The following is a 16,818-nucleotide window of genomic DNA, read 5'->3' as shown; positions in this document are numbered from 1 at the left end:
TTTGATTAGAGGTTTCATAGATTTTTGATACTCTCTGATACATATATATATAATATATATATATACTTACATATATATTGTAATGAAATATTGTGCTAAATATGAATGCCAAAGAGTTAACACATCGTTTGTTTATATTCTTTTAAAGTTTTTTTTTAAGTCTTATTGTTTACGTATTGTAATAATAAATGGGCATCTTTAATTATGTTATTTTTTGTGATATAATATGAATATGTAATAATTTGTTTGTGATATAGTATGTTACATATATAATATAATATTTATATGATAATATAGTATGTAACATAGTATGTGATATAGTAATAAAATAAAAAGAAATATATTGTGACAAAGTTTATTTTTATTATCCTTTATCTTAACATACATTAGTATAGTTTTATATTATTTATATGTATATTATTTATATGGTATAGTAGTAATAAGTATAAATATATTCTGATAAAGTTTCTTTTTATTATCCTTTATTGATATAGTATCTTAACATACATTAAACGATTAATAATAGCTTACAAATATTTTACAACTATTATAAAAAAAAACAATTAAAGTAATATAAATCGACCGTGACTGGCAATATATAACGTCTTTTTGATATAAACATTGAAAAACTGTGAGCCAACTTGGTTTTTCAATGTTCATATCGAAAAGACGTTATATATTGCCAGTCACGGTCAATTTAAATTACTTTAATTGTTATTCTATATACTGGCAAAAGAAATTTATTATTCTGTTTATTATAAAAAATATGATTTTAATTCAATAAAATTTAAACTTGTTCTGCAGAATTAGTTCCATAACATTTTCTAACATTCCTTAACATTTCATTTTCTTTTTTAAATTTTTGCACAGCTTTTTTAATAGAAGAAACATCTGAAGACAAATAAATGTGTGTGTTTTCAGAATTTGACATGTCATTTTTCTCTATAGAACATCTTTTTTTAATTTTATTAATTGATAACGGAAGTGTAGTAAATGGGCAATTATAGTAATGATTTATCATACGCACTAGCTTCTTGGATAACTGTGCAGTATTTTTTATTGTATGATTGATTATTAGACAAGCTACATTTCTTATAGAGGTACAGGGATGTTCGGATGTATTACCTGCTTGACAAATGTGATTATCAAGTCTTGTTTTAACGTAATGCACAGGAGTATTTTCTCTCTTCTGTGTCTTAGATTGCAAAAAACTATAAGAATGCTCTATATACTGTTGATTTGAATTCTCTGAATCCAATTTTGTTTTAACATTGCGCACATGAGTTCCTTTTTTCTTTCGCTTACTAGTTTGCGATTTGTTACAAAAATCGACAGAGGAACATTGACAAAACCGTGCTGGTATTGCACCTTTTTTTATTTCTTTCCGGCGACCCATTACCAATAAATCAGATTGGTCAAAGTGTACCTGAAAATAAAGAAACATTTTTAAAACTAATTTTATTTGAATAATCCTGTATAACATTCTTATGATGTACACTCACTTCACACAATCTAAGATTTTCCAAAGAACGTTATGACGCGTTTTTGCCGAAAATAGCATCTGACCACATTTTTTGATGCTGCTCTTCTTTAGGAAATCGCACCAATGCATATCCTTCGTCGGATTTATTGAAGCACCTTGGTGCGCAGCAAGTGTGCGGCATTGCAAATTATAAAATGCAAGTATACGATAAGAATATTATTGATGAAAAAATAAGTATCTCTCTAACTTAACCTATTTATTCAATTATAGATCGTCTTTACATTTTATTAATTCAAAATCTTTTTATAAGTTACTTAGACATGATAATTAACTTACCAACAATAGATGTTCATAAATATATATATATATATTATTCGTATGAAATTATTTTAATGTAACATACAAAACAGCAGGTTATCGTATGACAGGATTGACAGGTATATTATATGTCTTCATAGTGCACACAGTGTACAAATGGTGTAACATGGAGTGCACCATCTGAACTTTTATACGATTAATACCCCAGCCAATCAGAGTCCAGAATGAGTTGGCGAGTCGCGAGTCTCTCTTTATAGGGTCTCTAGTTCAGTGTTGCTACATGTCGTCGGTATGACAGGAATCATAACCTGATTCCTGTAAACTTTAACGATTAATATCTTGCGTCGCGGGGCAGAGCGACACTTTTTTCTGCCAGATTCTTTCGTTTCGTGCAAAAACGCGTCGATTGAGCCTAAGCACGGTCTTACATACAGGTCTGGACACTCCTATGGTGGGGGTAGGTCGCAGATAGTCGCCAAAAATTGTTTGTCTCGTGGCCGCGAGAGTCGCTGCGGTAGGGTAGTAAACAGAGATAGAAATATAGTCGCTCTCTGTCTCTCTTACATAATTGTACATAACCACATAACGTAGCGTATCTTGCTATCGAAGATATAGAAAGAGTTGAAAGAGTGACCAAGTCTCATCGAAACATGAACGTGTTCGGACGTGTTTCGTCCAGAAACATTTTTGAGAACATATCCTACAGTATATTAAAGTTGTATGTGAAAATGCCTAAGTCGTGCGTCGTGCCGAATTGTAAGTTTGTGTATGTACTGTGAGACTTCAAAACGCTCAGTGTTTCGCGTACCAAAAGACGCCAATCGGTACAAACAATGGGTAACAGCTATTCCGGGCATTGTTACACTAAAGCTGAAATTTCATGCGAGCGAAGAAAAGCCAGCGTTTATCCCCACTCCACCTCACTGTAAAGCCAGCGTAGAACAGCTAAGGGTGCCATTACATGGAGCGCGGAAACGCGGAAACGCGGAAGCGCGGAAGACAAAATTTACTAGATTTCCGTCGATCCGTTCCGTCTGTTTTGAATGCCTTAATATTACATGGAGCATATTTTGAGCGGAAAAGCGGAACGGAGAATTATAAAATATTAATTTTTAACGGTATTTATTGATTAAAATGCTTGTATTCAATAGATAAGCTGAAAAGATAAGCATATTAATAAAAATTGCAATGAATTAAGTGAACACAATTTTAAGAAATAAATACAAATGTCTATTTGTCACTATACTGTTCCGCTTTTCCGAGCAAATTGTGTTCCATGTAATATAAGGAGAAACAAACTCGCGGAACGAACGCGTCAAAATCCGTTGTCAACGCGGATACAGTATACTCCATCAAATTTCGGAGCTGTTTAATCACATTGAAAAAAAAGCTTTTACACATACTCTTCGATTACTTTATTATTTAATAAAAGTGGCAGTATAATATTATAGATCCAAACATCATGTTGATGGTTATTATGAAGTATATCTTATATGCAAGCCAGGGTACATACATAGGCTGCGTTAAGTACTGGCAGTGAATATCGAAACGCAGCCATATACACGATAATAGCGGATTCCGCTTTTCCGTTCAAACGTGCGGGACTCAACTCGCGGAAACGCGGAATCTAGTTACTATTCTGTTCCGCGCTTCCGCGTTTCCGCGTTTCCGCGCTCCATGTAATGGCACCCTAAAGCCGACACACGTAGTTTGCGACAAACATTTTAAAGAGGAAGATATAATTCGTGAATGGATCAAACGAGACTCGAATAGTCGGATTATCGCATAACTAACATTATCGCACTAACTGCATAACATTACACTTTCAGGTTATTTGTGTAAACAGATACTTAAGCGATATCAATCGTGCGCGACTTGTGTAGGAGCGGTCAGATTGAACTCCAGTTGCACCTCTTCTGTCAGTCAACTAGTTCAACTGAAATCCCAAGGCGGTTTAATTCACGCGAATTTACATTTTTTTTCATCTCATCCGCTATGTAGAAGAAATATTTGCAAAATATTCATCTTCGATTGACGTGTTCGATCAAACGCTTGAAGAAGTCCTCGAGACCTACAGCTTTACCTTCCCTTGTAAATATCATGCTTCTGAGGTGCTTTCGTACGCGATAATTTATTATATCCGATTAAGGATGCGACAGAACGCTCACCAAGGGAATTTAAAAATGAGAAAGCAATTTGTCGTACAAAAAAAATTGTCGAAACTGACGAATCAATAAAGTATTTGCAACGAAAATTTTAATTAAATGGACTTATTTTTCTTTCTTCAATATCCTTGCATATCACCCACGGTCTTATATCACCTACAAAAAATACTTTACTAATGAACTGTTAGGCAAGCTACGTTATGTGGTTATGTACCATTATGTAAGAGAGACAGAGAGCGACTATATTTCTATCTCTGTTTACTACCTTACCGCAGCGACTCTCGCGGCCAAGAGACAAACAATTTTTGGCGACTATCTGCGACCTACCCCCACTACTGAAAATTGAGCGAGTGTCCAGACCTGTATGTAAGACCGTGAGCCTAAGTTCATCAAAATCGGAGGTGAGGGGTGTAAACTGAATAATTACCGAAAAAAAGTTAGTAATTTATGATATAAATTGTTTATTAATATTATGATATAAATATCTTTACAAAAAATACAAGTAATGAAAATTAATTTTTTTATTTGTACATTATGTTAAATATTCTTCTTCTGTCTACTTAAACTCAGCGTTTAATAGGACATTCTGATAATAATTGCAGAAAAGTGTTGTTTTTCTTACTTAAATATTATTTTATTTTCAAAAAAGATATACGTTTAAAATATACATATTAATATTTGTTGTTATAATATCCTGATGTTAATCGTACCTAAAAAAAAAGAAAGTGGTAGTATTATACCTTGAAAAAACCTAAGTAACAAGTGGTAGATCTTTACCTAAAAAAAAAGAAAGTGGTAGTATTATACCTCGAAAAAACCTAAGTAACAAGTGGTAGATCTTTATATCTCGAAAAATCTCGAAAAAATCTAAGCAGTAGTAACTTTATTTCCGAAAAATTATAACCCAAGTGATACACGTCACAAAATTATGTTACCTTATCAAAAAGAAGAGTCGCGCTTCAAGTGATTTATTACAATTACAAAAAAGAAATGATATCTCTTTAAATTAGAGCGCCAATTACAGAGAGAACATGTATATTGCTTCAAAAAATAATTGTTGCACTACTTTAAAAAATTTTTACATTGTGTCAATTAGCAAAGAATGTATGATAACAATTTTATAAGATTAAAAAATTTTATTTAAATTTAACAAGGGAATACAAGACATTTAAATACAAAGTTTACATGTGTATTTTTTAATGGTCACAAAGAATTACAGAGGTAACAGTAGAAAATACAAATATTTTATTAAAATATTTAATCCAACGAGGGAATACAATTTGTATTTAAATATAAAGTTTATATATGTATTTTTCAATAGAATAAAAGATTTAATCACAAAGAATTACAGAGGTAACAGTACAAAATAAAAATATTTTATTAAAATACATAAATTTTTCTTGTAAAAAAACTTGGCGCTGTTAGACCTCGAAATTTTAAATAAATAAATAAACTTATTCTATACTTAATTATAAGCCGCATTATCCGCCGTCCGCGTCGTCACGCACATATCATTCACTCCCACATTCCTCTCCTTTTAATCCATTAGGTCAAAAGAGAGGAAACGAGCGAAAACGAGCGACTGCTCACGATTGCTAGGCTAGCGGAGTATCGGCTGAACGCACCCATTTAGATTTAAAGTTATTAATACACCTAGACACCAAAAACTATGAAGCGCACTATGTGGACCTTGTCATCGGCAACCTGGAACACGTAGACATTAAATTCGAGGTATTATTACACCTAGACACCGAAAACTACAGAGCGCGCTATTTGGACCTCGTCATCAGCAACCTGGGACACTTAGACATAAATTTCTAGGTATTAATACACGTAGACACCGAAAACTACGGAGCGCACTATGTGGACTTCGTCATCGGCAACTTAGGACACCTAAACATCGAATTCAACGTACGATTACACCTGGACACCAAAAACTATGAAGCGCACTATCTGGATCCCGTCATCGGCAACTTGGGACACGTGGACATCGAATTCAAGGTATTAATACACGTAGACACCGAAAACTACGGAGCGCACTATGAGGACCTCGTCATCGGCAACCTGGGACACGTAGACATCGAATTCAACGTGTTATTACACCTGGACACCGAAAACTATGAAGCGCACTATCTGGACCTCGTCATCGGCAACCTGGGATACCTAGACATCGAATTCAAGCTTAATTCATAAGAATCGACTTAAAAATTCCCTTGCGGCATTTTCTGCCAAGCGTAGAGAATCTTCTTTTCCGCGTTGACTCAATATATATTATTTATATATATACCTAATTTACCTAAATAGAAATCTTCCTCCTGACCGATAAGTCTATCGACCTAATTTCGAAATACGCGCGCGATATCGAAACTGGCGATACCTGCGCCGCCAGCGTCGAAAAAGTGAAAGTAACGTTTCTGATTATGACGTCATCATATCAGACGTCGAAATAAATTTTCACATTTGGACTTTGCGTCGCAATATCTCCGCTCGTAGGGCACGTAGCGGAATATTATGAGAGAAACCCCCCCCCCCCTAATTGGACCCCAAGCTATCGATCAAGCCTACTTAGAACTTGATTCGTTCACTCGTTATCGAGATCTCAACATCTCGACTACTCGCAACCCGTCGCGTCGCGTAAAATAGTCACGGTCGGTCTCGCTCCGCGTGTACTTGGCGCGAGACACTTTTCCAATTGCAATATCCCTAGACACTTCACAATAATAAATGTTTGTTGCAAATTTTTTTATTATATTCTATAAAATAAATTCAATATTCTGTTTTTTTTTTAATATTTGCAGGTTAGATATATTATTGCTGGTTCAACTTTTATTTATATAATACTACAATGATATATTGATATATAATTGCTGATATATATAATTGCTGATTGATAATAAATATTAAAATGCATATATATGTGCATGAGTGTGCGTGCGTTCTAGCGTGCGTGCGTGTGTATGTACATGCGTGCGTGCGTGCGTGCGTGTGTGTGTGTGTGTGTGTGTGTATTAATAATAATTTTGTTTTCAATTGTTTACAGACTAATTGCACGAGTTTTGTGTGTGCAGCATGTTTTTCACTTTTGCCGAATGGAGAAGAAATGTATCAACATGAATGCTTTGATGGAAAAACTATTTATTCGAATGAAGGGATGATTTATTGTTTAAGTGATGATAATAATGAAGAAACTTCTAACGAAAATGATTATAGCATGAACGTAAATGATATTAATGTGGAACAAAACCCGTCTACCTCTCAATTAAAACATACTCCACTGTCTCCACCTAAAAAGCCTAACAAGAATGGTAAATTATTTCTATTTTATTTATTATACTCATGAGATTCGTTTTCTGTCTGCTTCAGAGATTTGCAAGTATAATCTGATCACAGATATATATATATATATATATATATATATATATATATATATATCTGTGATCAGATAATATTTGAAAATCTGTTAATATAATTATATATATATATAAAAATATATAAACTCCAATCGAAGAAACATAGAGCATCGAGCCATAACAAGGTGTTGATGTTCATATATTCTATACTTAAGTAAAAAAGTAACGAATTATAATGTATGTACATACTGTTCATATACATATATTCTGACATAATATAGACTGCGCGCCGCATATTTGTCGGATTTAAAACACAACTATCTTGGAACATTAATACCCTTTCCTCCCCGGAATTAAATCGACATGATTTAATTGTTTAAAAAACTAAAGAATTTATTGCGAAAAATATTACCTCAATTCATGCCCATATTTTACTTTTCAGTTTTTTAAACAATTAAATCGTGTCGATTTCATTTCGGGGAGGAAAGGGTATTAATGTTCCAAGATAGCGGTGTTTTAAGTCCGACAAATTTGCGGCGAGCAGTCTATTAAGTTGGAATATATGTATATGTACAGTATGTACATTATAATTCGTTACTTCTGTACTTAAGTATAGAATATATGATCACCAACACCTTGTTATGGCTCGATGCTCTATGTTTCTTCGATTTGATTTTTAATCTTGTGAACCTATTTATTATTATATTTATACAATATATAAACTGTTTTGCCATTGCAGTTGCTATGTGGACAGACAGCAGCAGGATGATTTATTGTTTAAGTGATGATGATGATAATGAAGAAACTTCCAATGAAATTGATTATAACATGAACGTAGATAATATTAATGTGGGACAAGAACCGTATACCTCTCAATTGAAACATACTCCACCTAAAAAACCTAACAAGAATGGTAAATTATTTCCACTTTATTTATTATATTTATGAGATTCGTTTCCTGGCTGCTTCAGAGATTTGCTTAATAAAGGTTGTTTTGCGCAAATAATGTGACATATTGTAAAGGAATATATATATATATATATATATATATATATATATATATATATAAGTGATCAGATTATATGTGCAAATCTGTGAAGAGTAAATTATTTCCTATGTCAGGTCGAGAATTTGTCTCAATAAATTAGTTGTAATAACTTTTTTCTTTTTTATTATATATATATATATAAACTGTTTTGCCATTGCGCAGTTGCTATGTGGACAGACAGCAGCACGCTAGCATTACTTACCTGTTATGAAGCAAAGAAGGAAGATCTTGATCATCCTGTTAAGAGAGGAAAAGTATGGGTATCAATAGCTGATGAACTTTCAGAGCTCGGTTATAAGGTACTATTAAAAACTAATATTAGAGATCCTCGGCCTCTATATTGTATATAATATACATTGCTGCAAAAATGTCTTTCCAGTCGTCTTCACATGAATGTGATGGCTTTGGGCATTTAATTTGTATGGAAATGTAATATTATAAATTTTACCTTATGCACCTCTAAGCATTGATTTTGTCACTTGCCAAGGGTAAATTGCTCTAAATTACACATATTTTTCGATATCTGTTTTATTTATTTCATGCCTCACATTTGAAAGTGCATGCTTAAGCCCTGTCTAGACCAGAAGATGATCCTACTCGTGGCTTAGTCTAGTGAGTAGTGTACACTACTCACTAGGAGTACATTTCGTTTCACGCACGATGTGCATAATGCATCATTTTATCCTTGTTGTTCACCGAATGTTAAACATGGATAAATGATGCATTATGCGTGAAACGGAATGCATCCTAAGATGAGCCGGGCCACAAGTAGGATCATTCTCTGGTCTAGACAGGGCAATATATATTATACACCGAGATATGAAATAGAAAACAGATATGCATGTGCAATGAAAGATGTACCCTGGGCAAATGACAGGATATCTTAAATACATACGTATCTTTGTTAATTTTATATTTTGAAATTGTAGTTTTCCGGAGAACAAGTGAGATGGAAATTTAATACGCTTACACGAAAATATAAAGACTATGTTGATAACAGTAAAAGAACTGGTATTGGTGCCATGACATTTAAATTTTTCGACCATATGGAAAATATTCTTGGTGATCGGAGGACAGTACAAGGTCAAAGTACGATATCATCAACCTTCGCTAAGAAGAATCCGAAATCGAAATCAACATTTGTGGCGCAAGATGATACATCAATTTCTTCATCACCGAACACATCAAGCACTGGAAATATCAACAGTGCTAAAAAACGAATTTATGAAGATCTATCAAAATCACGTGGATTGAATAAAAATAAGCAAGCTCTCGGAAAAGTAGCATCGTCAAACACAGAAACAACTATATGTCCCACATCAAGCACTGGAAATACCAACAGTGCTAAGAAACGAATTTTTGAAGATCCTGCAAATTCACGTGGATTGAATAAAAATAAGCAAGCTCTCAACAAAGTAGCATCGTCAAACACAGAAACAACTGTATGTCCCACGTCCGTAAGCAACACACAAAAGAGCAAACGCCCTCTGGCTCAGGGAGCAGAACAGCGGCAAGTAAAATGGAACTGGAAAAACAGTGGTTACAGCATTTAAACAATGTAGCAGATAGAGATAAAATAAAAAAAGAAAAACAGGAAGCTTACGAGAAAAGAAAAGCAGAAGAAGTACAGATAAAAAAGAAATTGATAGCATTAAAAGAAAGACAGTTAGATATAAAACAAAACAGTGCTGAACGTAAGCAGGAGGAAGCAGCAGAATGGCACCGAGACAAATTAAAGATTGAAAAAGAGAAATGTCGGTTGCTTAAAGAGCTATTAAAAACTCGTAATAAGAGATTGAAGACTGACACAGATGAAGACTGAATTCATATGAAGACTGAAGAGTGATAGTCGCGTGTATTTTTTATTTTCTTTTATTGTATTTTATTGTACCTTATAAGTGATACAATCCAAATATATTCTAATATAGATTAACATTATATAATTTGATTAATATAAATATTGAAAGTTTACCATATCAATTATTACAATAAAGGTAATAAATTAATGTTGCAGAAGTGTAAGTCATTAGACATAATCTAAAGTTCTTTCAGATATCAAAATATTTAATTTTATGTAGAGATGTTTGTAAAGGCTGTGGTAGGAATAAATAAAAATACCATGTTTATCAAAGTATACAAATTTGTATTTTTTCTTAGTCTTATTTCAAGTTAAATAAACAGAAAAATTATAATATATGCAAAACTTTTAACTATTCTGGAAACAGCTCGCGAAACATCTGCATTCTTCGATCTATCATTTCGTTCCTATTTCTATTAACATGTAAATTATTAATTTCGTAATTGTCGTCCGCGGCATTATCTACATTAATGTCATCAGCAAAGAATTCGTTCTCATCATATTCTTTTATAGCAATGTTATGCATAATACAAACGGCTGTTATTAATTTTGGGATGAATTGAATATCAAGTAATTCTAAAAATCTTAAACGACGGAAACGTCCTTTCAAGTAGCCAAACGCTCTCTCTACTGCCATCCGTGTCGAAGAGTGCAAGAAATTGAATTCAGACTGTTGTGCTGTTAAATGACCGTTATCTCTGAATGGTGGTACGAGCCACGGTAGCAATGGGTAGGCTGAATCTCCTATTATACACGTTTTATTAGGGAAAATATTTTCCATGTTATTTTGAGCAGTATCATAAAGTAATGACCTTCTTAAAACACGGGCATCATGCAGCGAACCCGGCTCTCCACAGTAAATGTTCGTGAACTTCATATCTGCATCTACAACACCTTGTAATACTATAGAGAAGAACCTTTTCCGGTTGCAATAGTCTCTAGGGTGATCAACAGGCTGTCGAATGGCGATATGTGTACCGTCTATTGCTCCGATACATTTTCTTATACCTCGTTTTGTCTCGAATTTTTGCGATGTTACAAGGATGGCGTCATTTCCATCTGGCCACTTTATCTCTTCGTCCAGTCTTGACAATAGCCATTCCACAACACGACGTATTACACGAAAAATTGAAGATATAGATACATCGAATCTATCTCCCAAAGTTCGCAATGGCTCAGTATTTGCGACATACCAAAGAAATATAAGGAAACTCCACTCAGCAGATATTTTACGCATACCAAAAGAATGAGATGGGATAAAATCGCTCTGCTGCAACATGTCTGCAAATATAAAAATAAATATAGCACACATATTATTAAAAAATATAAATAATACGTATTTTTAAGAAATGTAAATAATACACAATATTTGATATACCTATTTGAAGATATGCTGTACGTCGCTGTAATCTAAAGTGTTCCTTAAATACAGTATCACTATATAAGTGGACAGTATCGAGGAAGCCTTGAACTTTGCTACGTCTCCTTCCCTGTATAAGAAGTTGATATAATGGAAACAGTATTTCATCTTCAGCTTCTTCGCTTGAAGAAGATGCACCAGATTCGTTAGTGGAGTTCATTATCTCACTAATGCTGTCGTTGAAAATATTTGAACTTGAACTGGTATTAGTAGAGCTGGACGACAGATCTGCAGCAATCGCTATTATTTCGTTTTCTATTTCTATCTGTTGTGACATATTGTATGTGTTATTTTTAATATTATACCTGTGAAACAAATAATTAAATATAATAGTAGGTAGGTTTTGCTACAAAATCTTATAAGTAATTATTAATATATTATAGTTATACACAAATACGTAACATTAAAGAAAATAAATAAAATCTAAAATACCTTCTCTTTTTTTTTTGTTATCCCTGTCAAGAATATTGAAATATTATTTTTACACAAATATGTTTAATACAAACTGTACAAATATGCTACGCAAATTTTAATTGTTTTTCTTTAAAAATGGTGAAATATACGCAGTTGGAAACGCAGTTTTTCTCACCACCACGGATTAAAAAATACCAAGGCATGGATACGGTATTGAAAAATAATCCCTAACTCTACCCGAAACCGTGCACAGCGTACACATTAGTACACATTTTGTTCCAATTGAGTCGTGCACATCGCTACACTTTGTGCCTTCCTGTGTACGTTTGTGTTAAGATGTGTTAAGCAATTGGAAAGCACCCAGTTACCGTGTCTCTTGATGACGGATTTGTGAACTGAACATTTTCAATCAATTTTCTCTAAATAATCTGGTTTTAGATAACATTCAAGTATGGTTCTGTATAAGGTTTTTATACGGGAATATAAAATATGAATTTGAGGTTTCTCGCTTTGCATTTCTCTATTTAAATCTTGGAAAAAGGGCAAAGTGAATTCAAGAAAACTTAAGTATAAATAAGTAATTGGATCGTGAAGTCTATCTAAAATTTGTCTTGAATGATTTAACTCCCGTTTCACGCATGATGCATCATTTATCCTTGCGGCTATGGTCAACGTGACGCTACAAATGCTTTGGAGCGTTCTTCTTCTTTTTCCTTCTTCATTGAAAAAAAAAGAGAAGAGGAATGCTTTGAAGCATTTGTAGCGTCACGTTGGCCGTAGCCTGGGCCAGCTGAGATAATGTGCGTGTACACGAAGGTCGCTCGAGACTCGTAAAATCGATCGATTCAAGATATCCTATTCAATGATTCAATGTAATTAGGAATGTTTGGTGTAAAACTTGGGGCAGATGGCTCCATGGCGTCCAGTCCTGTCATGGCAGCGTTACTAACACTAACTCAATAAACATGTATGTGTTGGTGTATGCGTGAGCCTATCTGTGATACTTCGCGGCTAGTTCGATTCATCAAAAAGTCGAAAGAAGATTATTACGGTCGAATCGAATCGAGTCGAATCGAATTGATGAATCGAACTAGCCGCGAAGTATCACAGATAGGCTCACGCATACACCAACACATACATGTATATTAAGTTCGTGTTAGTGACGCCGCCATGACAGGACTAGACGCCATGGCGCCATCTGCCCCGAGTTTTACACCAAACATTCCTAATTCATGTTTGCCTGACATTTTGACAATTTAAGGATCCTCAAATAGGATAAAATTTCTCAAATAATTTTAATGAATACGTTATTACCGCTAATTACCAAATGCAATCTCGTTCTGATGTGTATAACTTATTACACGTTCAGGAACATAGTTTTATATAATATATGATAGAAGCCAATCCGTTACACATAAGCGAGATATACAGTATACTGAATAATCTTATAAACAATATATCTTATAATCTTATAAACCGTATATAATACAAGGTATGAAGCTAAAAGTGTTACGGACTATTATTTCTAAAGAAAACAACAATTTAATATTTTGCTTAGTTTTTTTTAAATAATAATCTGTAACCCTTTTAGTTGTACACCTTGTATATATTTTTCAATTTCAACATAAAACATAATCGCAATAAAGCATGATTAATGTTAATAAGTCGTTAACTGTAAAATTCTTTATTTATTTTTATTTGCGTGTCTTACTGAATGTTGTTCGCAACTGTATATGTACCGATATCTTCAGGTATCGATATTTTTGATAATTATTTTTACGTCAGACATAATTTTAATTCATCCAATTTTTATTATGTCTAGACATAATTTTTGCCCAATTTTTATTATGTCTAGACATAATTTTAATTCAGCGATTTTATTATGTCATGACATAATTTTAATTCTGCCGCTAGGGAAATTTTAAGTCGATTGTTATGAATCAAGCTTGAATTCAATGTTTAGGTGTCCCAGGTTGCCGATGACGAGGTCCACATAGCCGCGCTCTATAGTTTTCGGTGTCCAGGTGTATTAATACCTTGAATTCGATGGCCACGTGTTCCAAGTTGCCGATGACGAGGTCCACATAGTGCGCTTCGTAGTTTTCGGTGTCTACATGTATTAATACCTCGAATTTGATATCTACGTGTCCTACATTGGGTGTGTTCAGCCGATACTTTGCTAGCCTAGCAATCGTGAGCAGTCGCTCTTTTTCGCTCGTTTTCTCTCTTTTGACCTACTGGATTAAAAAGAGAGGAAACGAGCAAAAACGAGCGACTGCTCACGATTGCTAGGCTAGCGGAATATCGGCTGAACGCACCCATTCAGATTTAAAGTTATTAATACACCTAGACACCAAAAACTATGAAACGCACTATGTGGACCTCGTCATCAGCAACCTGGGACACCTAGACATCAATTTCAAGGTATTAATACACGTAGACACCGAAAACTACGGAGCGCAATATGTGGATCTTGTCATCGGCAACCTAGGACACCTAAACATTGAATTTAACATATTAATACACGTAGACACCGAAAACTACGGAGCGCAATATGTGGATCTTGTCATCGGCAACCTAGGACACCTAGACATCGCATTCAACGTACGATTACACTTGGACACCGAAAACTATCAAGCGCATTATCTGGATCTCGTCATCGGCAACCTGGGATACGTGAACATCGAATTCAAGGTATTATAATACGTAGACACCGAAAACTACGGAGCGCACTATGTGGACCTCGTCATCGGCAACCTGGGACACCTAGACATCGAATTCAACGTACGATTACACCTGGACACCGAAAACTATGAAGCGCACTATCTGGATCCCGTCATCGGCAACCTGGGACACGTGAACATCAAATTCGAGGTATTATTACACCTAGACACCGAAAACTACGGAGCGCGATATCTGGACCTCGTCATCGGCAACCTGGGACACGTGGACACCAAAAACTACGGAGCGACTATGTGGACCTTGTCATCGGCAACCTGGGGCACCTAGACATCGAATTCAACGTACGATTACACCTGGACACTGAAAACTATGAAGCGCATTATCTGGATCTTGTCATTGGCAACCTGGGATACGTGAACATCAAATTCAAGGTATTAATACACGTAGACACCGAAAACTATGGATCGCACTGTGTGGACCTCGTCATCGGCAACCTGGGACACCTAGACATCGAATTCAACGTACGATTACACCTGGACACCGAAAACTATGAAGCGCACTATCTGGATCCCGTCATCGGCAACCTGGGACACGTGAACATCGAATTCAAGGTATTAATACACGTAGACACCGAAAACTACGGAGCGCACTATGTGGACCTTGTCATCGGCAACCTGGGACACCTAGACATCGCATTCAACGTACGATTACACTTGGACACCGAAAACTATGAAGCGCATTATCTGGATCCCGTCATCGGCAACCTGGGACACGTGGACATCAAATTCAAGATATTAATACACGTAGACACCAAAAACTACGGAGCGCACTATGTGGACCTCGTCATCGGCAACCTGGGACACGTAGACATCGAATTCAACGTATTATTACACCTGGACACCGAAAACTATAAAGCGCACTATCTGGACCTCGTCATCGGCAACCTGGGATACATAGACATCAAATTCAAGCTTGATTCATAAGAATCGACTTAAAAATTCCCTAGCGGCACTTTCTGCCAAGCGTAGAGAACCTTCTTTTCCGTTGACTCAATATTTATTATATATATACCTAATTTACCTAAATAGAAATCTTCCTCCTGACCGATAAGTCTATCGACCTAATTTCGAAATACGCGCGCGATATCAAAACTGGCGATACCTGCGCCGCCAGTTTCGAAAAAGTGAAAGTGACGTTCATGTTTGTTACATGTATGTTACAAAGAGCGGTCGACGTAGACGACGTATCTTAAAAATAAATTTTCGCATTTGGACTTTGCGTCGCAATATCTCCGCTCGTAGGGCACGTAGCGGAATATTATGAGAGAAAACCCCCCCCCCCCCTAATTGGACCCCAAGCTATCGATCAAGCCTACTTAGAACTTGATTCGTTCACTCGTTATCGAGATCTCAACATCTCGGGTACTCACAACCCGTCGCGTCGCGTAAAAGAGTCACGGTCGGTCTCGCTCCGCGTGTACTTGGCGCGAGACACTACCGTGTCTCTTGATGTGTTAAGGCTGGACCACCTTATACATATATACATATACTTATAAGCGTGCAATCACCCATCGATCGAAACATATTAGAGACAATGTTGCATGCGACTTTACATATATGGTAGCAAAGAAGCTAAAAATATAACAGCGTGACTTGAGTTACGAGAAGATCGCGTATGCGTACAAAGATAATCCATAAACATACATCTTGTGCATCGCATCTCGTTTCTATAAGAAAGAATCTTTACCGCAATATATCAAAAATCAAAATATCTTTTACCATAAAAGAAAAACGTAGCATTTTTTATCAGCTTTGGCATTTTTCACTATTTATGCAAACGCGTATTAAAGAATTCTTAGATGAAAGATGATTGACAATTGCATTCTTTTCTTAATATAACTAGTGATATGATCGTATAATTATTAAAATGATCTTTGTACACTTACTTTTTATTCGTTTTAAGTCATATGTTGTCTCCTCTTAAAAAAAAAGATTCTTTTTTTAATCTTTTCAACATGAACAGTTATGTACGCTTTTAATATTTGTTATTAAAATTACATTCTCTTAATCTATGTGTATCA

The 16,818-nt window shown here is 34.9% G+C and overlaps 1 protein-coding gene and 1 long non-coding RNA gene across 5 annotated transcripts; one reads left to right on the top strand and one right to left on the bottom strand.

Moving 5' to 3' along the window:
- Positions 1-452: 452 nt before the first annotated feature.
- Positions 453-2,248, bottom strand: LOC143894239 (uncharacterized). Its single transcript, XR_013256026.1, has 4 exons — positions 2,234-2,248; positions 1,820-2,116; positions 1,503-1,638; positions 453-1,426 (listed from the first exon to the last, which is right to left on the bottom strand). It is a non-coding gene; the product is annotated as an uncharacterized LOC143894239 (long non-coding RNA).
- Positions 2,249-2,387: 139 nt separating this feature from the next.
- Positions 2,388-10,233, top strand: LOC143894235 (uncharacterized). Of its 4 annotated transcripts, none has more exons than XM_077400380.1 (5): positions 2,388-2,557; positions 7,007-7,271; positions 8,056-8,229; positions 8,527-8,663; positions 9,294-10,233. In XM_077400380.1, exons 2-5 carry the CDS (start codon positions 7,067-7,069, stop codon positions 9,915-9,917), a joined length of 1,140 nt encoding a protein of 379 aa, XP_077256506.1. In that variant the 5' UTR covers positions 2,388-2,557; positions 7,007-7,066; the 3' UTR covers positions 9,918-10,233. The 4 variants fall into 4 exon arrangements, with proteins under 4 accessions (XP_077256506.1, XP_077256505.1, XP_077256507.1 ...); XM_077400379.1 differs by having other exon boundaries at positions 2,388-4,402; XM_077400381.1 differs by lacking the exon at positions 2,388-2,557 and adding an exon at positions 5,104-5,967.
- The last annotated feature ends 6,585 nt before the right edge of the window (positions 10,234-16,818 follow it).

Source organism: Temnothorax americanus, unplaced genomic scaffold (genome assembly GCF_048541705.1).
Source record: "Temnothorax americanus isolate GAGA-0224 unplaced genomic scaffold, ASM4854170v1 Scaffold133, whole genome shotgun sequence".
In the NCBI taxonomy this organism is placed as follows: Eukaryota; Metazoa; Arthropoda; class Insecta; order Hymenoptera; family Formicidae; genus Temnothorax; species Temnothorax americanus.
This window is presented reverse-complemented; position numbering and strand designations above follow the sequence as displayed.

Coding starts and splice junctions, on each gene's coding strand:
- LOC143894235 (XM_077400378.1), top strand. CDS start 6,872: ATGCATATATATGTGCATGAGTGTGCGTGCGTTCTAGCGTGCGTGCGT. Junction 7,272..8,055: donor TAAAAAGCCTAACAAGAATG/GTAAATTATTTC, acceptor TTGCCATTGCAG/TTGCTATGTGGACAGACAGC. Junction 8,230..8,526: donor TAAAAAACCTAACAAGAATG/GTAAATTATTTC, acceptor GCCATTGCGCAG/TTGCTATGTGGACAGACAGC.